A 23574-nucleotide genomic window follows, 5' to 3' on the forward strand; every position below is an offset into this window, starting at 1 on the left:
TTTGTATTGGCTAACATTTATTCAGCTAATGCCTGTTTAAAATGTGCAATGTTCAAACGCAAAGACAGCACGTCACAAATAGAAGTCCTTTTCCCTGTGGTATTTAGTATCATATTTGGATATTGGAATAATAAATTAAGTAGCCTATCTTAATTGTACACAATGTTCCTGTTTTTTTTTCTTCCTGTTTTCTAAGGGTTTCTTAATTTTAGACAAGTTGACCAGCACACATTATATGCAATGCAATATAATGCATGTGTGTCGTATGTGTGACATATTTTGCATACAGGTAAAGGTGCCCAATATCAGTCATTTCTAAAGTAAAAAAAAAAAAAGTGTTTTGGAAAATAGCTCTTTATTTGATAATCATTAAAATTTGTTTTCTATACAGAGATATCGACATCGGTAAATATCGGTATCGGCCATAACAGCAATATTAATATCGGTTATCGGTATCGGCCACAATTTTCACATCGGTGCATCCCTAAAATCGATACATCGATGTAGTTGATGAATCGTTACACCCCTACTTATAAGTATAAGTATACTTACTGTATGTAAATAAAGTCAATCTGCCTCAATGCAAAAGCAGCTGTTCAGCAGCTGTGTGAATTTACCCCATCAGCATCTAGCACATTTACTTCAGACCTAAATAATGCTGAATTCAATCCTCTAATCATATCTGTTACAGTTGCTGCTGTGTACTGTGGAAAAGCTCCTGGTTTCACTCCTCCAGCCTTTAGGAGGAGAGGTATGGGCAGGTCAAAAAAGGGTGAGCATGGTGCAGCTTAGCCTGTTGGTGCACAAAGAAAAACAGATGTCGCTAACCATGAGATCACGTGCCCAAACATGAGGGCCAACGTTATCCGTGAAGCTGGATGCTTAATGCTTGCTCATTGAAGCACTCGACTGAGCTACAGTAATGTGAAGGTTAGATGAGCTGGGAGCACGTCATGTCTCTCATATGGGAAACAAAAGCCTTAAAGGAACACTCCAGGCTGAATGCAACATGAAGGGAGTTCACCCAAAAATGAAAATCCTGCCATTCACCCTCATGTCATTCCAAATCATTTCTGCTGATTATAATTCAAATTAATGTGGACTGGAGATTTCAAAATTGTATGTTCCATGGAAGGAATTCATACGGATTTGGAACCACACGAGGGTGAGTAAATGAAATTGAATTTTTTTTTTTTTACAATTAGCATAAATCTACAGCATATGTGGCATCAAATTGGTTTCCACAGGAAATAATATTGAATTGTCCCTGACAAAATGCAAATGGTGAAATTCCACAGTGCCAAAATAAGCATCAAAATTATTTAATAGTCACACCCTTTCAAAAGTTTATACATTAGCTTGTATGTGTTATTAACACTTCAGTATGCAGTCATAACCATAATCATAATCATGTAAAGCCAGAGATAACTTTCAAATTATATCCAGACAAGGACACCAGAAAGGGATGTGACAATCTATAAAGCACTGTTTACATGCAGCAAACTTCACGTAAACAAAACACCACTAACTTCATACCCTCAAGTATGATTTCCACATAGATTTCCAAACATGCATTTTTTCAGTCAGACGGAGGGATTTAAAAGTAGCAACATATTCAAACAAATTTTCCAAAATTGCAAACAATATTCTATAATAGTAAACTTTTTACCAGTGTCAGATGTGAGATAAATAGCAATGCGAATGGATCATTTCCTCCAGGTATTATAGGCCTTATTATCTTCTTGGTTTTGCCCCATTACTCCACATCTGGAGTGGAGCAGGGGCATTTGAAGAGGGTCTCATGCTGCAGGCATGTAATAATGCCATTACACATTTTCAGGGGCTTTAACTTGTTAATGATCGTGTAGATTTCATGTTTCAGATTTCAGCCACACTAATTGCACAGAGCAGAGATGGAGCAGAGGGAAACCGCTGGTATCTTGAGAGCAGGCGGACATGTCTGGGTGTGAAATAAAAGGCTGGTGCTCTACTGTAAAAGTGTTGTAGGGAAGTGATGGATGGCACCAAGAATGCAAGGGCTTTGTGAAAGGCAGCAGTATCATTTACAGGGCTGTACCCGCGGGGAATGGGAGAAGTAATAAGTGACGGCAGAAAGTCTAATGGCGAGCAGTTCTTTCAGACACTGAGGAAATGGGAGAGAGAGGGAGAATTAGATGAGTTGATGATCTTTGCGGACATGCACGGGAGTGGGAAGAAATGATAGATTTAAAGATAGGACAGCGGTGTGATTAACTCAGCGGTGAGCATGAGCAAAGTGCGTGAGAGACAATGTAAGTGGCATACGAGGCCCTGAGAAGAGAGAAGCACAATAGGGAGCACAAAAGGCGACTGGAGAAAAGAGAAAGCAAGGGATACAGAGCGAAAACCAGACAAATAAGATGATAAGGAGGAGAGAGAGAGAGAGAGAGAGAACAGCAGTGAGCGAGCGAACGGCTGAGTTCGAAGTCAGTAATTACCACGCACAAAGAATCATACGGACTGCGTGATGTGGAGGGAGGACATTGAAAAACGAGGAAACACAGGCTGGTGATCATACACATATGCTCAGAGCCAGAGATATGAGTGAGAGACACTCATCTGTCAAAAGAGGAAGGAGGGGCCAGAGACACCAGACGATATCAGAGACGGTGTCGGTGGGTTTCAATAAATCAGCGAGAGATCGTCGGGGCAACAAAGATGACATTTGAAAACACTCAAACACAGGATGCGGAGCATGTTGAGTGCTTTGAAGTATGGAAATTCAGAGAATCAAGAGGGGAGCAAAGACAAAAAAATGTGGAGCCTAGGTACGCAATAGATAGGAGGGAAGACTGAATTTCAACAACTAATTTGTGACAAGAAAGGAAAAGAACATGCCTTGAGATGAACAATCATAACGGCACTTAGTATGTACCTGTGGACTGGTACAAATTTACACAATGTGTAACATCTGAAACACCAATGCAATTGTTGAGGTAATTAATTGCAGGTGTATCTAATTAAGCACTTAACAAGCTTGGCAGCTCTCAAACAACAGACTGTCAAATAAACAGTGGCCTTAGTTTCCATCACCCTGTTTAAATGCGCATTTTGAAGTATCGCATCATAAACGAGTGATGGAAACGGCAAATTTCTAACATAAATTATCCCTTAATTCAAAAAAAAAAAAAAAACGCTCGCTTGAGGTGGTTTTTGATGAAAAAGAGTTCATGCGAATAATGGGAGACGTAAACGCATCTGCCGAATAAATTCTGATATAGCGAACATCAAACCCATGTGTCTAATCGGCTGTTTCTGCTGATGGTGTTTTATTTATTGTTGGTTACTAGGTTACCAATATCACCGTCATCCGCTCGAACAACTTGATGGAAATGGACTTAATTCGCAGTTGTTTTGTGAACTTTGAAAATATTCGCTTCATGTTTAGATGAAAACCCAGCTATTGTGTAGTTTGTCTATAGATTTAATGCTAGGTGCAACAATGCAGACTAGAGGCAACGGTAGATAAGAGGGAATAATCAAAAACCAGTGACTAAAAATAATAAACACTAATAAACAACAACTAGGAACAATGTGACTTACGGGAAATCTGTGACATATCACCGGTGGGTTCTGAGCTTACTGAAAGTATATAGTATATAGTATCCACTACACATTTAGCAGGTGATGAAGATCAACACAGTAAACAACAGTCATGTCATGCTAGATGGACAGCCTCTTGAGTAAGTGGACTCCTTTGTCTACCTTGGGAGTGTATTGGACAAACAGGGTGGCACAGAGAGTGATGTGGTCGCCAGGGTTGGCAAAGCAAGGGCGGTGTTCATCATGCTTAAACATCTGGGCCTCCAAAGAGATATAAGAGAAGCAACCAAAATGAGGATTTTCAACTCCAACGTGAAGTCTGTTCTCCTATATGGGTCGGAGACATGGAGAATGACCAAGCGCACACTGCAGAAGATCCAGACTTTGACCAATGCATTGCCTAAGGCGCATATTCAAGATCTGGTGGCCTGACCGTACCAACAATGAGGAGCTCTGGCAAAGAGCAAATCAAGAAGCCATCACCCAGCAGATAGGGAGGAGAAAGTGGGGCTGGATTGGACACACATTACGTAAACCAACGAGTAATGTGACACGCCAGTCCCTCACTTGAAACCCTCAAGGAAGACGGAAGAGGGGACGGCCCAAGAACAGCTGGAGGCAAGACACTGAGACAGAACTGAAGAAGAGTGGTATCACCTGGACTCAAATAGAAAAGACAGCCCAAGACCATGCCCGCTGGAGAATTGTTGTCGATGGCCTATACTCCAGGAGGAGCGATGGGCCTCTGTAAGTAAGTACACATTTAGCAGCATATTTGCCTTAAAATATTAAAATGACATACTGTGCATCTGGGAATGAAACTTTCTTTTGCCTTTTTGGGCAAAATGTATCTATTTTACACAAGCACGAAACGTAACCATGGCAACAGAACTGCAGGATAAGCTGTTATTCTGTTCAGTGTTGGTCATTCTTTCCTCAGTGGTAACTTCCCAGAGTGCACTGGGGTAGGGGGTACGTTCAATAATGCCACTTTCCTCCCAAAGTAAGGCTGCAGTAAGTTTCACAAATTCATTTTGTGTGAAAGAAATAAAAGCTGCCTTAGTCATCTGAGAAATGGTACTCCACGGCGTCCTATCAAGTTTTAATGACTGAAAGCAGGGGTGGTGAATTTGGGAATACGAGTGACAGTTGAATATTTCAGTGGGAGTTATGGTTAAAAGGCTAAAGAAAAAAAAAAAGAACAACAAGCTACGGTTGGGAGGGAGTAAATTGAAGGATGTGATGATTACACTGGATAGTAAATCAAAAATACTGCCACCGACAAAAAAGGAAACGTGAGTAAAGCTGAATGATCAATCATCAACACCAAATGTGTTTGAAACTCTATTTGTAGTTGTGGAGTTTCTAATAAATCACCCACCATGCTTCCACTAAAAACTGGTGTATAAAAAAAGTGTATATAGGTCTAAAAAATACCAGCACCAGAGAACAATTGGCTTCTTTTGGCCCAAAGGGTCTGAGAGGTTGAAGATCCTGCCTACTTCTCTAGTTGGTGTGCTCAGTCACATCGCCTCTGATGATTGAACGGAGAGCAGATATGCCCCTATGGGGCTACTTTCCATTTTACTTAACGTCTCCTGGAAACTCATATAAGATAAGACTGTTCCTACAAACATCTACCAGGAAATGGTTTGGACCATATGCTCCAACAGTGTTTATTTTACAGGAAAATTCCAGGTTTAATATAATTTGAGCTCAGTTGACAGCACTTGTGGCATAATTAGAGTCCTATGAAATACACTTTTTAGCCCTCTGATTTGAATGCTCTGTTTTAAGGGGCGTGTCTGCTGTGAGATTTCAGTGTAAATGCCCACTGCTGTGATTGGCTGGCAGCTTTGCATATGAAATAGATAAGTATTACATTGTGTGGAATTCTCTCGAAAACTTTTAACATGCTTTTACTATTACAGCTCTCAAGGGTTACTAATCGTGAAAAGTGTTGATTATAGCATTATATTTAGATCTATAGCATTATATTTAGATGGTGGCATGAAAGGTTGCAGTGATGCACATGTAGCCGATCACAGACATGTTGAGCTCATGAATGCAGCGATCACGTCATTGTAATTTGATTTCTGCACACTAAAGAATGCTTTCATCATAACTAACAGTGCAAACATGATGTAAATAAGGGATTTGTTGATTATTACGGGAGTTTTGGCGAGAGTCCAGAACACTCGCGCTGTTTGATTGACAGTTCCAGCAATTGTAAAGGGAGCGTTCTTTGATCGCTTTCTATATAATTTAATCACAGTTTAAACAACTGATTATTTTCAACCTACTAAGAGAAACAATGTGAAGTTGACCGCTTTGTCACTGGTTTGATTTACTGACAATAAAAGATTTTGAGACAAAAACATCTGACTTTAGGCCTACATGAATCCTTACATATCAGAAATCACTGGTCACTCACTGGTTATTTTGGTTAGACATGTACACATAATCCATACATATCAAACGATCTGTAACAAAGCAATAGTGACACAGTAAAACTTTTTTACTCACGTAAGTGTGTTGCGCCGTTCCTGTCGGATCCAATACAGAAGGCACAGCATAGGTTTTTAATTTCAGGCTCTCTGCAAATTCAATGCAGCTACTGCGTTTTTCCAAAACCTGGCACTGCACAACATTTTGCACTCTTCAAAGGCATGTTTATCAATTAGTCGCTCGATCCAAACTGTTAGCGTCACGTCTGTTATTTACCTACTACTACTTGTCGTGCTCGAGTCAGTGGGCGGGGCTACTGAACTTTAGGGTTTGTGATGTCACCAACCCAGGAAGAAGCTTGTTGTAGTCCCTACCAGCCGTTTGTTGAAGTCCTTAAAAATCGATTTCTGTAAAAGAAAATATCTCCCTTTGCATTGAACTTATGCTCAAACAGCAACATTACACACTAACTAAAGTTAAAAAAGTGAAATCATAATCAAGGACCCCTTTAATAAAAGTACTGCTTGCAATTAGTTCCTCTACTCTCCCTGTGTGAGCTAAGCCGTTACAACTGTACAATAGTAATATATTTCTGTCATAAATTCTTTAAGTAAAATCAAACTTTTATTTTGACTTCACAAGTTCAAATAATCAGATTTTGGCATATTTGGCGTGCTGTCCAACAGATTTAAGATTGTAAAAATGTGTACCTTGAAATGTAAGTTGCTTTGGATAAAAGCATCTGCCAAATGCATAAAAATGTAAATGTCCAAAGGCTCCGGGCTCGGAATTAAGCTCGGCTTATCTCTGGTTAGGATAGTAACCAGGCGAGTGTGAGTAGACGGGGTGGTGGAGGGATGCAGAAAACTGTTGAGGAACATAGGTGAGTCAGCTGTGTATATATATAGGCCTCCTCTTGTACTGACTGGATAAGTCAATTTGTTCCAATTGTGTTCCTCCCGAACATTGTTAACAAAACATCATATGTTGTCATGAAGACCTTTGAGTTTCTATGTGTATATGCAGGGCTTGACATTAACTTTTTTGCTCAACAGCCACTGTGGCTAGTGGTTTTCCAAAGAAACTAGCCACTCAGCATTTTCCCTGGCCACAATTTTGACATCGATACCATGGGGAAAAATTGCCATATACTGTAGATATTTTTAATATTATCTCATAATTTGGCAGCCGGTATATTAGGCTGCTGTCACTTTAAGACCTGACACACAAAACCCATTATACTGTTTTATATAGCCAATATATTTGACTTTATGTGCACGCACTTTGGGTGTGAGCACAAAATCTGCGGGAGTGAGTAAAATTTTGCTCAATACGAGCAATCCCTAGCCGAAATTCAAGCCCTGTAACACCAACAATGTATTGAAAAATCTATATTTTTGACAACACTATATTGCACTTAGTTTATTATTTCAGATGCCTTTTTAAAAGACTACAATTGAAAAATGTATATTATATGCGCTACACACCACCGCTGAAATCCACCCGCCAAATGGGCGGGTTGGCGGGTGTTAATGTCCAGCCCTGTTTCAACAATATTTATTTTTTATTTTTTATATGAAATAGTGAATGCTGGTGAAGTGACTCTCAGAGCAGCTCTGGAGGTGAAGTGCATGTGTTCAGATGGTAGATGCTAAAAACATCATGCGTTCTTGTCTTTGCGTAGCAGACGGAACTGCACCGCTCATTCACACAGAGACATGCAGACATTACATTTAAATAGCAGTCTTTTGCAGCCAATCTGTAAGTGAACTTCATCTTTCTCAAGAGCATCACACGGCAAAACATGAGGCATCAGTGTATCATTGGGCATGCAGCTGTGTATGAGGTTGATCTGAGTTTAGCCGCAGGCTCAGAGAAACAGATGACATGGAGGGGGTTCTCTGGGCAGTATATTACTTAAGCTCAATAAATGTGCATTGGAGGCAAGACACCATGCTTAGAGCTCCCATTAAAGGACTGCCAGGGACATCTCAATAAAAAGAATGAAAATAAAAATTTGTCCCTGTGATGACTCCCACCATCACCACCTCTGTGAGTGGTACATGCAAATTGCTAATTATCATCCATGTTTTTCTCTAAAGCCTGCAACAACACATGCCCCAACACACCCGCGCACAAGCACATATACGTTATCGTATCCATCCAAGTGAAAAGGTAAAATGGACTTATTATAAAAACCATACAACATAAGAAAACACGTTTACGTGACATTTTGGAAACCACAGGTTTTTCATCGGTTTTGACATCAATACGTAAACAGAAACGCGGGCAAGAATAAGCCAACAAAATGTCAGTAAATGTATTTACATACAAATAAAATTGCTGTTTTGTTTACACTGACTATGACCTTTACTCAATAAAATAACACTGTTCTTTGTCAAATTATTAAAGGGATGGTTTGGAGTAATTTCAACCTAGGGTCCTTTGCACCATGACCTCGAGCCAAACACCTCCCCAGAAGATTTTTTTCCCTTGGTCGAACGTTATTAAAGTTAGAGCTTATTTAGAGATATCAGCCGAAAGGCTTAGTGCAGGCGCTAATGGATCCTAGGTTGTATCTCGTAAATTACCCCACTAATAATGCCCAGAATGGTACCAAACTTCTACAGTAGTACAGATAGGTTCTGTACTCATAAAACGAGGCATTGGAAAATGTGTAAGTACATCAGGAGTTTATTTAAATAACACTTGCCTGATGGCTTATGCTACCGCTAACCCGGACGTCGACGTCACTTCCGTGATTTAGGAAAAGCCCGTAAAAGTCCTGGCAGAAAGCGATGCATAAGGATGTAGTGTAACGACGCCCAGTTCCAGGAATGCACTAATATTTTGTTGGTAGTAGCACCAGTTTGCAACAATTATTAGTTAACACTAAGTTGTCAACACTTCGAAAAAAATAATAAAAAATGCATCATAATCTGCCATTGACTCGAGGTCATGGTGAAAAGGACCCTAGGTTGAAATGACTCCGAACCATCCCTTTAAGCATAATCCATTTAAACACTAATTTCCACAACACATACTGAAAGACCTATTAAGACCTATGCCTTTGCATGACAGATCATGTTACAAACTGTGATGAGTAGGAGGAGAAAGTGACCAGATAGGCATGGACATCTCACTCTGCATCTTGTGACATCACCAGAGCCACACGTACACACAGGCAGCTTTCTCTGTCTCTCGCTCTCTATTTCTTGCACTGTACCGCCCGCCCACAGTAGAAACAGGACAGTCCGAGCCAGTGCTGCTGCACTAATTCATGGACTGGCTGTGAGCGTGGCCTGGGGAAGGGAATACAAATCAGGCTTTACTATACAGTCAGGCCGAGCTGGCCTGTCTCCCAGGAGCCTACCGTGCAGACCGTCTGTGGCCTAGGCAAAAAAGTTGACAGGAAGGAAACCAGGCCTTCGGTTCTCGGCCTCCCCTGGGGCTCACAGCCCTCACAGAAGCAGATTATTACTGTAATAATCACCCAATTTGGTAAGGCGCCACTCAAAGGGACGCCACATTTCACCTCTTCCAGCACTAACATCAGTCTGTATGTGCATCCACGTACAAGCACAGCAAGCAACACCCACACTCATCCTTGAGGGTAAAAGCAGTGTATTGTACGCTACACCGAATCATGCAAACCCACAAAATCGACATGAATTTCAGGCTGACAAATGTGTTTCTCTGTATAAAACTGATTCAAGTTGATTATTTACAACAGCGCTACACAGTCAGTGCTGTGGCAGTGCAAGTCAAAATTCTACAGTGCTTCTGTTCTTTCGGTGCATGCGTTGGCTTTTTGGAAAACACTATATTCAACTCGAAGATCTAGACTTAAGACGAAGGGTGACCATGCTTTTTCTATGGTTGGCCCAAAATTCTGGAATAGTCTTCCTCTATCCCTAAAACTAGTATCCACAGAGTCTGTTTTTAAATCTAAGTTAAAAACCTACCTCTTTTCAAGGCTTACAACTGTCCTTGATTTTTAATGCTGGATTTTTCTGATTGGTGTTTTTGATGTAAACTCCCTTTATCGTTTGTTTTGCGGTCTTTCTTGTTTAGTTTTTTTGGATATTTATCCTGTTGTATAGCACAATGGCCAACTACTGTTGCTTTTATTGTGCTATATAAATCAAAGTTGAACTCTATTTACTCTTAAAAAAAGGCTCCAAAAGGGGAGTTTCGCAGGGATTCAGTTAACAGTTCTGAAAAAAAAAAAAAAAAATTCTTGGTGTGAAGATTTTTTTTTTAATCTCCCAGCAAACATATAATGTCATGTCCCTGGCCAAAAATAGTCACGTAGGACAGCATAAATTGAATAACGACAAATAGATGGCCAGTTCAACTTTCATTTTGGAACTATTTTTCTACCATCACGGGACGTGTCGGAGGGACGTCTTTTCAATGGTCATTAAACATCCAAATGTTTGCTGGGCTAAAGCACCTTTTTCCACTATAACTGTTTCCATTTCTATGAGGACATAGAAGAACCACTTTTGTTTCCTCAAAGAACCTTGAACAGTTCTTAAAAGAACCATTTTTTCCTTAAAGTGGTGAACATTTTAATCCTTTATCCTCTATAAAGAACCTTGGAAAGGAAACGGTCTGATGGATGTTAAAGTTTCTTCATAGAAACGATGGATGCCAATAATAATTTTAATTGTATTGTATTATGTAATAAAAATCTATTATCATAAAAACCAGAAGAGACTGTATCACAAACCTGTACACAAATGAACATGTTACGCATTGTCTTAAAACCCAATTATGTCACTAACATGATACTGAAGAGCTTGATTAGATCATGTAATTTTTTTTTTCGTGTGCATATGGTGTCTGCATGTGCCAAGAGCGAAAGAGCATATGCCATGATCCTAAATGATTGTAATACTTTCAGATCAGTCCCTCAAGACTTTGTGGCATCCACATCATGGGGGGGGCTAGGGCTCTCCAAAACCCCATTATATGCTCGCCTTCCATAGTTTTGTATCCAGCTCATTAGCATTATTAGTAAGTATGCCATCAGCTGCTCATAACTGGTTTGAGGTTACTTCTGGGGGTCACGTTCGAGGCATTTCAAACTCACGCTCTCTGAGAGCTGCTGGAGCCGTTACGCACAACGCATCATCAAGGATGCCCACGCGTCCCGCCTCTCCAGTCTCCACACAAAGCACTATTAACCCTTCCAGCATCATTATTATCAGTTTTGGGCGTCCATCACACAGAAATAGCTCGTTTGTTCACACGTAATTAGTCACTCGGCTTTCTTACCGCTTACTCCCAGCGCAGTTGCTTATGGACGCGCTGGTGGTTCCGTGGAACGACGATGGCCAGGACATGCGGGACTTCTTGAGCCCCGGCCGGTCACTCGTGTCCATGGCATTCGAGCGCTCTATCTGTCGGTGGTGATGTCGGTCGGTGTCAGAGTAACCGCGATGTTTGATTTTGATGGGGGTCCGTGGCTGTCTCCATAGATGCTGGGGAGGCTTGAGGGTCGCCTGTCCCTCCCGGGGAACCGGCAGCGAAAGAGACAGGCTCTTTTTAGAGCACGGTGGCGGTTCCATCATAGTGCAAAATTAATAGATGTACCGAACGCAATGTGTTAAGAGGAATAAAAACGATATGGCTATGTATTCTTGCACATTAAGAAATCAACCCATCTACTGTCCGTAACTGACTAGTCTCCATGTCCAACGCCGGAATGTATTGAAAGCAGGTCCAAAGGCAATAAAGATTCAGTGCTTTTGTGAGAACTAATCACAGTGTTCAGATAACAGGTGATGGCGCAATGTCGTCCTGTTTTCTTGTCATCTCCGCGACTGTGTCGATGTTAAATCCCAAAAAAGTTCCTGTTTATCAGAAAGGCTCCACTTTAAAACATTACGAGGCGTCGTATTATCCGCGCGGTCGCCGGTGAAGCGCTTTCCCTGAAGTTTCTCATAGCGCGACGGGTCACTTATGTTCAGTGTGGAATTATTGCTTTTATCAACCCTCCAGACTGGTTTCCTGCCCGCGATTATTGCTGCTAAAGACCGCACATGTCTCTCCAAGCTCTGGTGTCTCCAACTGGAGCCATGCGAACTCTGCGATGAGGAGCAATGTTGTACATCTGTAACTAACGGCGACTAAAACTCAAGCTCGCTGTCAGGAGATTCACCTTCCACCTCCATTAAAACCTCGCCGCGAACAGTTTCATTACGCGAATCATGTTGGATTTTGCCTGGAGAACAGCGCGCGTGGGATGATGGATGTAGCCTATGTGAGATCCATGCACGCGGCTTTTTCTCGTCCCCGCTTTTTTCTTTCTTGAAGCATTCATTCAATTCTGCGAAATCATGATTGTAAATCAAAGTTCACCGATATTCGTGCTGTACTTTAGTTAGTTTTGCCGTCTTATCTCGCTCGTGTCATTCAGTTGTCGACAGATGTTAAATGGCATTTGAGGAACACTACCGCTATACACACACTCTCTCTCTCTCTCTCTCTCTCTCTCTCTCTCTCTTTCTCTCTCTCCATTTAAGAGCCCGCGCCTCGATGCAGTTTTCTCGTTCAATTAGGCGAGATGGACCCAAACCGCTCCAGTCGTCACTAGTTTTCCCCTATGAATTGATTTTGCGTGTAATTCCATTAAGTAAACATATTGATTTACCAGCAATGTGCACTGCATTTGGAAAGGACAAATCACCATAATTATGCTCTTCCATTTTACATTAAATAAATGTATAATGCTGTGGTTTGCTAATGATTAGAACCGCATTGAACAGAGTAGGATTGGTACAATTTGAGCATTTTTGTATCAATTACTTGTGGCAATATTTCTTTTGATGTTTTCATCAACATGGGTCAAAACCTGCAGAGCACATTGTTTTTAAAAGGATGTCTGCTAAAACCCCTAAGAGGGCTGTACATACCTGTAGAAATCGATCTATCAGCATTCACTTTCTCATGAAACCACAAATGGTCAGCTTGCTCATTAGCGCAATTAAATGACTGAATTTTTTTAGTTTGTTAAAACATCAGGCTAATGGCATAGCAATATTTAGGAGGAAGGAGTTGTTGTTTTTTAGGAGGAAGGAGTTGTTTTTTAAAATTGCAAATTTTAATACCAGGATTGTTGCAACATGTTGCATCCTCTTTAATCCTCTTGTTGTAGGGCAATTTTTCGTGATTAGATATTTAACCTTCGCTTTCATGCCCACCCTTCGGGTTTCAAATCAAAGTCACATTTTCTGGCCTAAAGACAGAATCTCTAGTTAATATTTAGTTAATCCAGTGATTCCTATCCCGAATCCTGGAGGCCACCCTACAAAACACATTCAGATGAGTCATAAGTGAGTATAAATGAATTAGTTGAATCAGGTTTAGGGAAACATCTAATGTCTGGTACACTTTGTATGATTTTGGGCTGTCCCACACACACACAAAACAAAAGACTATTGTGGCTCCTAAATGGTGGTCGTACATCGTACAGTGAGAGAGGTTAAAAGACGGCCATTGTCGTGGTCTCGCGACCAAAGATAGCCAGCGATCATTTTCTGACAGTGTCAGAAATTTAGCATGATCATCTCAGTGTTTTTGCAGCTACGACCTACGTCTACTGACTAGCCAATAAAAATGCAGCAGGAAATGGCGTATTGATCAATGCGACAGTACGCTAAAACTTAAAACTTCTTATCTCAAGCTCCATTTGCAAAATTGGCATGCCAAGTTGGCCTCTTTTCCCTAGCAATGACCACATCCATATTCTCCTCATTCGCTTCCTTCTCTTTTTTCCAGCACACATACAAAACATAATTGGCAAAATGCTCTTGTTTACCACTAGCGCATGCGGATGACGTTTTATTCTTCCATCCTAACTTGTGTCGTAGCGTCTGATTCAATAGGTTTCATCATCGTACAGTCTACATACATGTCGTACCCAAGTTTATTAGATACAGTGTGATTTATAATGATCTTGTAGGATTGCTGAAATCGCACAGTCTTTAGGAGGCATAAAATGTACAGGAACAGGGTTGGGTTGAGTTAATCTCAAGTTATTTTACTGAGCAACCTTTGACTGTATTCACACAATAATCAAATGCTCTTAAATATATGTCGCTCTTAGATATCTCATGCGCCTGTCTCATCTGTCTCTCATTTCCGCTGTATACTTGACAGCGGCGATATTGATACTTCACTCATAATTAGATTGCACTCACTCATGTATCGCTGTGACGAAAGCCTTTTGCTTTTGTCTGCATTGATCCCGTTTACATTAACTCACTGCTGTGATAATGGAGGTTTCTTTCAGTTGGGCTTCTTTAAAGGTCACGTATCTCCGCACCGCATGGGTACACAAAGCACAGCATTAGTTTTATGTATAGCGTATCCAGACGGCGAAATATGCAAGTGAGTGTGTGAGAGTGTCTGTTGGACTTTTAAATGGACAGAATATTGGTTTTCATCACACTGACTTCACCATTGATGATAAATACTTCTGAAAACTGAATGACTCCGGACGGCTTAAACAAAAGGTTCCAGGCATTTCCATTCCCAGTGTGCACCTTAATGGAAATGTCAAGCACTTTCAATTTATGCTGCATATTCTGGATCAGAATAGACAAATTCACAGCTCACTTTCTCATCTTATCCCTTTCACCCCATAAGTTAGACTGAAATATCACGGCTTACACTCTGATACAGGGGCAGAAATGTATCTTAGTTAAAATAATAAGGCCAGTGTGCAGAGTGCATCCAATACGGAGCATTTCAGCGAGCAGTTTGTCTGCTCCTATTTTCACTTTTCACTTCATGAGCACATGCTACTTCTCAGCCCACTCAGAAGAACACATGTATAGACGGGCGCTGAAACATGAAAGGCGATTTCTCAATGTAATGCCAAGAGAAGCTTTTCGTCTGGCCGATGTCCCAAACATAGTCTTAGCATGAGGGTATATAGGAACCTCGTTGCTTTTGGGAGAAGGCCATTAAATATTAATTTGATCCTCTGAGGAATGGACTAATGAAGGCAATGTAAGTGCAGTTCTGTAAGTGCGGTCATGCATCCAGCACCTGTATCACAGAACAGAAAATATGAAAAGCACTTGGGCTTAAATGATGTGTATCCGCCTCCTACACTAGGATATGTGGTATGTTTTGTCGCTTGGCTACCGAAGAATCCGAATATTAGTCTAGAACGAGGCATGCCTATTTTCAGCTCTTCTGCAGCTCTGCCTAAGTGGAAGGAGCAATTTGTTCATCTTGTTTACTAGTCTATTACCTTGTACTGTCCACTTCCTTAAACACTAATAGATCGACTGCTTGTGCATGGTGTGAGGGGCAGAGAACAGTGTTAATCTCATCAACAAAATTAGTGCTGAACACGGTCATTAACAAAATGTCCACGTTTTGACAAAAATAAATGATGTGTATCTTGATGATAATTAAAGTTGTCGAAACTATCAGTTTACTAAAACTAAAGTTTTTAACAGTTTTTGAGAAGATGTACTACCATTCAGAAGTTTGGGGTTAATGTTTTTTAAAAGTCTCTTATGCTGCATTTATTTCGTACAAAAATACAGTAAAAACAGTAACATTGCGAAATATTTTTACAATTTATAATAACTGTTTTCTGTATTTTAAAATGTCATTTATTTCTGACGTCAAAGCTGAATTTTCTGCATCATTACTCCAGTCTTCAGTGTCGCATGATCCTTCAGATTTATTACTCAAGAAACATCTCTTATTATTATCAATGTTTAAAATTTTCTGGTAAAACTTTATTTTGATGGTCCCTTTTGAACATTCTGTTGACTACAAGTAATTTTGCAACAACTTGTCAACTAACTCTCATTAGAGTATTAGTAGACTGTCTGCTTAATATCTGCTAAGTCTTTATTGCGATGGTCCACAACAGACATTCTACTGACTAAAAGTAACTTTGCAATAATTAAATAATGTCAACTTATTCTAACACTAACCCATACCAGTCTCCTAATAATCTAACACTCTAATGAGAGGTAGTTGACATGTAGGTGCAACATTACTTATAGTCAACAGAATGTGTTAAAGGGGCAATCAACATAAAGTAAAACCAATTTTGTTTCTGCATGGTTAATATTTGTGTGGAAACCATGGTACATTTTTTTCAGGATTTTTTTTTTGATGAATAGAAAATTCTGAGGAACAGCATTTATTTGAAATAGAAATCTTTTGTAACATTATAAATGTCTTTAAATTCTATTTTTGATCAATTTAATGCATCCTTGGTGAATAATAGTTTTCTTTGAAATACAAAAATATTACTGACCCCAAACTTCTGAATGGTGTTAAATGTTAAAATAATTCAGTTTCTAACAGAATATTGACAAAATATAACAAAGATATTTGTAACACTTTACAATAAGGTTCATTAGTTAACATTAGTTAACTACCTTAGTTACCATGAACTAAGAATGTACAATACTTCTACAGCATTTATTAATCTTAATGTTAATTTCAACATTTACTAATACATTATTAAAATCAAAGGTTGTATTTGTTAACATTAGTTAATGCACTGTGAACTAACAACAAACAACGAATAGCTATATTTTTATTAACCAACATTAACAAAAAATGAACTAACAAAATGTTAAAAAGTAACAAATGTGTTGCTTATTGTTAGTTCATGTTAGTTAATACATTATGTAATACATATGTTACAGATATTTTTTCCTGAAAGACAGAAACTATGACTACACACTGTAAAAAGTTATCAGTTCACTTACATTTTTTTTATCAAACCCATTGCCTTAAAATCGTAAATAAACTTAATGCTTAATTGAAAACAAAAAGGCCTATGTGAACTTGACAATTCCACATAATTTTTTTCAATTAAGCATGGCGTTTATTTACTTAATAATTTTAAGACAACAGGTTTCCTAAAACAATTTAAGTTAAGTCAACTGATCACTTTTTACCAACTGTGTAAAAATAACACTGACATAAAGAAATGATTGAGAAGTCTAAGCACTCAGCAGCTGATAATTCAAAGACATTAATGATGAGTTTCTGGAAAAGGCGAACACATGAGAACAATGTGGTTTTCTGGAAGAATCAACTAAGTACTCTCCAACCGCATAATTGCACTTTAAGTGAGTTGCAGAACTTGTGAAAGCAGAGGATGGGGAGTGTCAAGATGGGCCCGGAGACAGGGTTGAGTGTCATTTAGAGCACACGGCCGGCCAGGGTGACCTCACGCTTGTAGTTCACCATGCACCATTACCATCCACTCTCATTTCCAAGCGCCCATTATCTCAGATGCCAGCAATATCGGCAGCATTTCCGTTAACCGCAAGATGTGATTTCCATTCTAGCTGTTGGAGGAAGACGATGACATGTCAAGCCCCACTAGACGATGATTCATACATGAACCAGACATGCTTACCCCCCCCCCCCCCCCCCCGAGAACCGAGATGTTCCAGAATATTCTGGCGCAGTGAGAGTTAATGCTAAATCACCTCCTGCATGTTTTATTATCCTCGCCTTTCTTCTGTTCAGCATTTTGGGAAATCACAGGTTTCTACAGCAGAGTCAACACCAACAGTGCAGGGGGACTGTGTGGGTGGAAAAATGAAAGGCAGAATTCTAAATGCATCTGACATATTGTCCACTCCGCCGCTATGCTTCCCTTTAGAGCGCTCGAAGGTAACAAGCAGAGCTTGTCCGTCCAGAAAGAATTACAGACCTTTATAGAAAATGGAAATCAGAGCACGAGTGCATGTACGTCAGAACATAATAACAGGGATCAGTTGTAGTGCCGTTCTCTATTAACATCTGCGGCGGCATTCAAAGACATCCAGTTAGACCGAGCTTATTAGAACACTCAGTGGTCCATTTTTCTTTTTGATCTGCACATGTTCCATAACAGCATGTCATCGTTTGCTTTAGATTCACCATCATAGATAGACTGCAAAACCCAGCAGTGAAATTAACTAAATGAAATGAGTTCCTCATGAGTTCAAATGAGAAAAAAAAAAGTGAACTCAATAACTTATATTAAGCCGGACTTAAACTGAACGAGTTGGAGCAGATTTCTATTTCACAGCAGATGCTTTGTGTATGAGTGTATGAATGTTAAAATTAAGAGTTACTTTCTGTTTCTGCACAAGGTAGAGATGTGTTAGCGTTATATGTTCTGTTATGTTGGGATTTACAGGGGTTACCTGCTTTTTGCGGATGATGTTGTCATGTCGGCCCCATCAGACCAGGACCTTCAGCATGCACTGGGACGGTTTGCAGCCGAGTGTGAAGCGGCTGGGATGAGAATCAGCACCTCCAAGTCCGAGGCCATGGTTCTGTCAGGTTTGTGTAGAGTTCCTGCCTCAAGTGGAGGAGTTCAAGTATCTTGGGGTCTTGTTCACGAGTGAGGGAAGGCTGGAACGGGAGATTGACAGACGGATCGGTGCAGCTTCTGCAGTAACATGGTCGATGTACCGGTCTGTCGTGGTGACAAAGGAGCTGAGCTGCAAGGTGAAGCTCTCGATTTACCGGTCAATCTACGTTCCTACTCTCACCCATGGTCATGAGTTGTGGGTCATGACCGAAAGGATAAGATCCTGGATACAGGCGGCCGAAATTAGCTATCTCCGTAAGGTGGCTGGGCACTCCCTTAGAGATAGGGTGAGGAGCTTGGTCACTCAGAGTAGAGCCGCTGCTCCTCCACATCGAGAGGGGCCAGCTGGGGAAGACCTAAGACTCGTTGGAGGGATTATGTCTCCCGGCTGGCCTGGGAACGCCTCGGTATCCCCCCGGAAGAGCTGAAGGAAGTGTCTAGGGAGAGGGAAGTCTGAGCATCTCTGCTTAGACTGCTGCCCCCGCGACCCAGCCCCGGATAAGCGGAAGAAGATGGATGGATGGATGGATGAATGGATAAGGTTACCATTGTGATAGAGAAGCGCCTGCATGTGTTTACTCTATGTTGTATATCTGTGTAACAGTATAAAGTAACAGTCTCTTTGCTAGTTACATTAACATGGAAGTATGTTAGCTAGCTGGCAGCAGTTCAATGCAAAATATTTTAGTTAATATTTGAAATAAAATTTTATGAGGTCACTTAGCCAATATTTCAATTTAATTGTAACTAACACGTTAGTGTAGTTCAGTGTTGGGTAAGTTACTCTAAAAAAGTAGGTAATTACTAGCTACTAATTACTACCCTGGAAATCCAGAGTTCTCGTGAGAGCACAAGTTGAATTTGCTCAGCGAGTTTACTCTGGCGTCAAGTAATGATGCTCATTAAATATGCCCTTGTATCCAAGCTGCACCAATCACATCGGGTTATCTGATATAGGCGGGCCAGAGTCGAGCTAAACAGATGACGACAGCGTTGTGACGTCGAAGTCATTAGTAAACATTGCGAGATGGCTATGGATGAACACCAGTTGTTTGAAACGGCTTTGGCCGCTACAATGAACGAGTTAGACTTGCTTTTTATCTAAAAGAGGAAAAGAAGACGCCGCTTAAATCGTTCCTTTGCAAGAAGGGTGTTTTTGCTGTTTTGCTGACCAGATACGGTAAGAGTCTAATCTACCAGTTAGCTCTGCTGGTAGCTAAGCGATAACTTGTTGTGATTGGTCGTAGTGTTATCTAATTGCATGTAGTGAGATTTTCAAATGCATGCTTGGTGCCGCCCCTCGAGCTGGCCGATTTTCGTTAGTCGATGCCAGAACATTAATCTTTCAGATTTAGGTCTGGATTTCCAGGCTAACTAATTACATCTTCAACAGTGTAATTAGATTACTGTACCGATTACTCTCTCTAAAAAGAATTGCATTACATATTACTTTCTAAATCCCATATCAACCTCGGCCAGTTGAACAATACAAGGATAGACATGAAAATGCTCTTTTAATTCTTTCAAATAAGCAATATAAAATTGCATAAATTATTCTTGAACTGACCGAAGTATTTCAAGGGAGAAGGTTGCATTAAAACATGCATTTTAACATTAAACGTAAAATGTAAAATTAAATTTTTTAATAGTCTATAATGCAATTACATCAGAAGTAACTGTAATTAAATTACAGAAAAATAAAGCGTAATCCCTTACTTTACTTTTTCAAGGGAAAAGTAATTAACTTACAGTAATTAAATACTTAGTAATGCGTTATACCCAACACTGGTAAGCTGGTAAATTTACTGTATAAGCTGATTACCTCAAGTTTTGAGTTCTGCTTTCTTATTAGGGTTTAATTAAACAGTGTATAATTTGGATGCCCTTTGGTTTCTTGAGTGTATTCTGTTTATTTAGTTAGGTTTGGCATCTCCCAATCTTCAGCTTAGTGCCAAGTGGGCAGGCACAGATAGGCTAAGCACTGGTCAGCCAATCACTGCAGCCTTTTAACCTAATTACTGGGACAGGCTGAGTCTCCGGGAGAGGCTCTTGTCCTTCTGCAGTGATCTTAGGGGTTGAAGGGCACAGAAACAAAGAATGCTGAACGTACAAACAGGTCTTTTTAAAATGGAGAGACAGGTAAACGTGGCTCAAAGCAGTGTGCGATGAAGAAGGAAATATCTTCCCATCACCTCCTCAACGCAAAAGTCATTGTGCCGAACATTCCAAACCTAAACAGAATTTGAGATGGGAACCTTGACATTAACCCCCGACAAAAGGGAGTGGAAAATGTTGACATTTTCATTTTCTTATTTCTAAATGATAATGCCAAGCCACCCTATGAGTATCTCCCTCTCCGAAAAGTCAATTTAATGTCTCCCGGTACAGCAGTGTGAGGCCTGTATTGACATTTCTGTACTCTACAGAGATATAAATCACAGATTGTTTGTGTTTATTGATGAGTAATCATAATCTTCAAATCTTAACCTTTGGCGCTGACAGAGTGGGTGCAGAGTGACTTTTTCAGGCAGCCAGGTCCAACAGGGACGGCCTTTTTCGGCAGCCAAATCCGACTGTATAACTCCATGGGGCTTTCACTCGCGTCAGTGGAGGAATTCTGCAAAGCAGACAACATAACACGCCATATCAACATGCGTAGCATTAAATTATTAACTCTACATTCGTTCCCCTCATGCATTAGTGAAAAACAACACTATAATTCAGACACACTTGCCCTGCGCGTGCAAAAATAATGACGTATGATCAAATATACATTTCCGTTTTCTTTCTGGATGTATTTTTCTACTAGATTTGGTAGAGGACAGAAATATTTCAGGACAAAAAGTGTATTTCGTTTTCATTCCTGAATGCTTAGACACGGTAAATTAGCACAGAAAACACTTTCTGTAATCCAGTAGGTTCTGCCTTTTGTCAATTGTCTATCAGGGACACTAGAATTTAAACGAGGCACCACAAGAACACGCACAGTCGCAAGCCCTTGACTGGTGTGACTTGAATTGAATTCAAGCAGATATTACAGTGGCAGTGTAGAGATCTGAGCAGAGGTGTAACAAGAGAAGGTTAAAAAAACAAGTTGTGCAGCAGCAAGGATGTGCTCAAGGGCAAATGCTATAGAGCACAGGACTGTTGGTCGAGGAAGGGCACGGCATTATTGTCATATTGAGGTCCACAAAACAGATGGATGACACCTGAATTTGCATAACCCTATAGATGATCCTTTCAGCTCGCTCCAGTGTTAGGATGCATTTTCTAAAGCACATAATCACATGTACTCCTATTTATATTATCCTGAGATTCTGATTGGTGTCTCATCAGTTTTGCTACTTAATATTTACTCGTGGATAAATGTGTGCGATTTGAGTTTGCGACTTAATTATATTATGCGTTTGTATTTTATGAATGAGAACATGGTTAAACCTGTGTAAAATGAGGAAATTTTTATGTAGTTTTGAGTGTGAAAACAGGTAAAATGTGTTAAACGTTTTGAGAAATGTCTTTGTTTTGAGAACTGAATGAATGGTTTAGAAAACTGTGCCAACTGAATTAATCATAGTGTTTTAGAAACAGAAAACCTGTCAATCTAAAATACCAAATCATATATTCCAAGTAAATTTATGCATTTTGACAATTTAGTTAATTAATGAGAGACAAATACAATAACAGAACTCTTGCCAAAGAGATCCACCTGAATGGTAAACTTATTCTATAAATGATACTGTAGTCCTACATTTTGTATTTGAAGCAGTGCCATAATAGTAATAATACTGTAACTGATTCAGATTGATTTCACTCAACAGGCCTATGAATTATAGAGTTGTACATCTGTTTATGATTATGAGCGTATGATTAAGAGCATTACTATTCAATAAATGTGTTGAGATCTATGGTCAAGAGAACAATTAAAAGTGTGTGTGTTAACATTAAGAAAAAGATGAAGGTTTAAAATGAGGTTTAAAACAAATTCTTCAAATCTTTGCGATAATAGCGCTTTTGGCATTGCCAATTCCCTCCAATGTTTTAATGAAAACGGCACAAAATGTGTTATACATAAAATTATATCTTAGGAACATAAATTTTGGCCGTGTGACTAATAAATTATTGAAAATGTATACTAACTTTGGGAAAATTAACATGCTTGCACTCTACCAACTGCAAACAACATGTCCGTGAGTCCATCTGAGCCTGAGACTACTTGACACCGAGTGCTTTGACAAAGCTGGAGGCCACAGTGGTTTGACCTTCAACGCAGAGATTTGGTGAGAGAGGTCTTGGCTGGGAGAAAGAGGAGTTCAGTCCAGTCATGATTAAGCTTGAGGGTACAGTAAGCATCTAGTTTGAAATGTCAGAGAGGTGCATTGAACAAATAAATGTCCAAATGAGTGTGAGATGTGACAGAAGAATAGATGTGATCGGACCCTTCTAGATGTCGAAGAGTCGGACTCTAAGCACTCATCCCTGAGAAGCCCAGTGGTGAGGATCCGCCTGTTGGGTCAGATGACAACACTCACACAGAAAAACGCAAAAAAGTTGGATTCAGCAGTTGAGTCCTCTTGAATGCAAAGGAGGTGGTGGCTAGGAGGAATGAAAAAAGGAATAACATAATTCGGCAGACATTTGGAAGTGGGGCAGGTGTAGTGTATTTCGGTTTCTTGAAGACAGGATACATTTTTTTTATAACATCCAGAGGGAGGTCAATGGACACATGTAAGGTCTGCTGGGAGCTATGACTCCAATCACCAAGCCAAAATGCATCCTGAATATTTGCCCAACTGATTGTGAGTTATTCTCTCTTTCAAAAGACGGTGAGATCAGGAAGGGGGGAATTCGGGAATTTCCATTAAGGTAGCATAAGAAGAACAGATCCACGGTCTAGCGGTTAGAGCTCATGTTCTGACACGGTTGAAGGATAGTTCAGACAGAAACAGCATTGCTTAATACCAGTCTTAATCTGGAGGCTACATAAATGTGGCCTTCCTGAGTCTCAAAACTTCAAGCCTCGGACTGAATCTCGGCTTATGGGCCGCAGAGAACAACAAGACTCTGAAGAACTGAATTACGTCCATGAACTACAGAAAAACAAGAAAGCATTTCATAATTGAGAACATTAGCAAGCTATGGATACAGCTGTGATGGATAGTCATGGCTACTTAGCCAGT

At 40.1% G+C, this 23574-nt stretch overlaps 2 protein-coding genes across 2 annotated transcripts in view; both read right to left on the bottom strand.

The window, feature by feature from the left end:
• Window positions 1-12502, bottom strand: part of pde4a (phosphodiesterase 4A, cAMP-specific) — a 58146-nt gene extending 45644 nt beyond the window's left edge. The window contains exon 1 of the mRNA XM_084424289.1: window positions 11314-12502. Coding sequence (XP_084280415.1) covers window positions 11314-11609 — 296 coding nt within the window. The 5' untranslated portion in view covers window positions 11610-12502. The remainder of the gene's footprint in view (window positions 1-11313) is intronic.
• Window positions 1-23574, bottom strand: part of LOC311304609 (vascular cell adhesion protein 1) — a 660847-nt gene that overhangs the window by 559727 nt on the left and 77546 nt on the right. The gene's annotated exons all lie outside the window — the stretch shown is intronic.

This window comes from Rutilus rutilus (assembly GCF_951802725.1).
Source record: "Rutilus rutilus genome assembly, chromosome: 1".
In the NCBI taxonomy this organism is placed as follows: Eukaryota; Metazoa; Chordata; class Actinopteri; order Cypriniformes; family Leuciscidae; genus Rutilus; species Rutilus rutilus.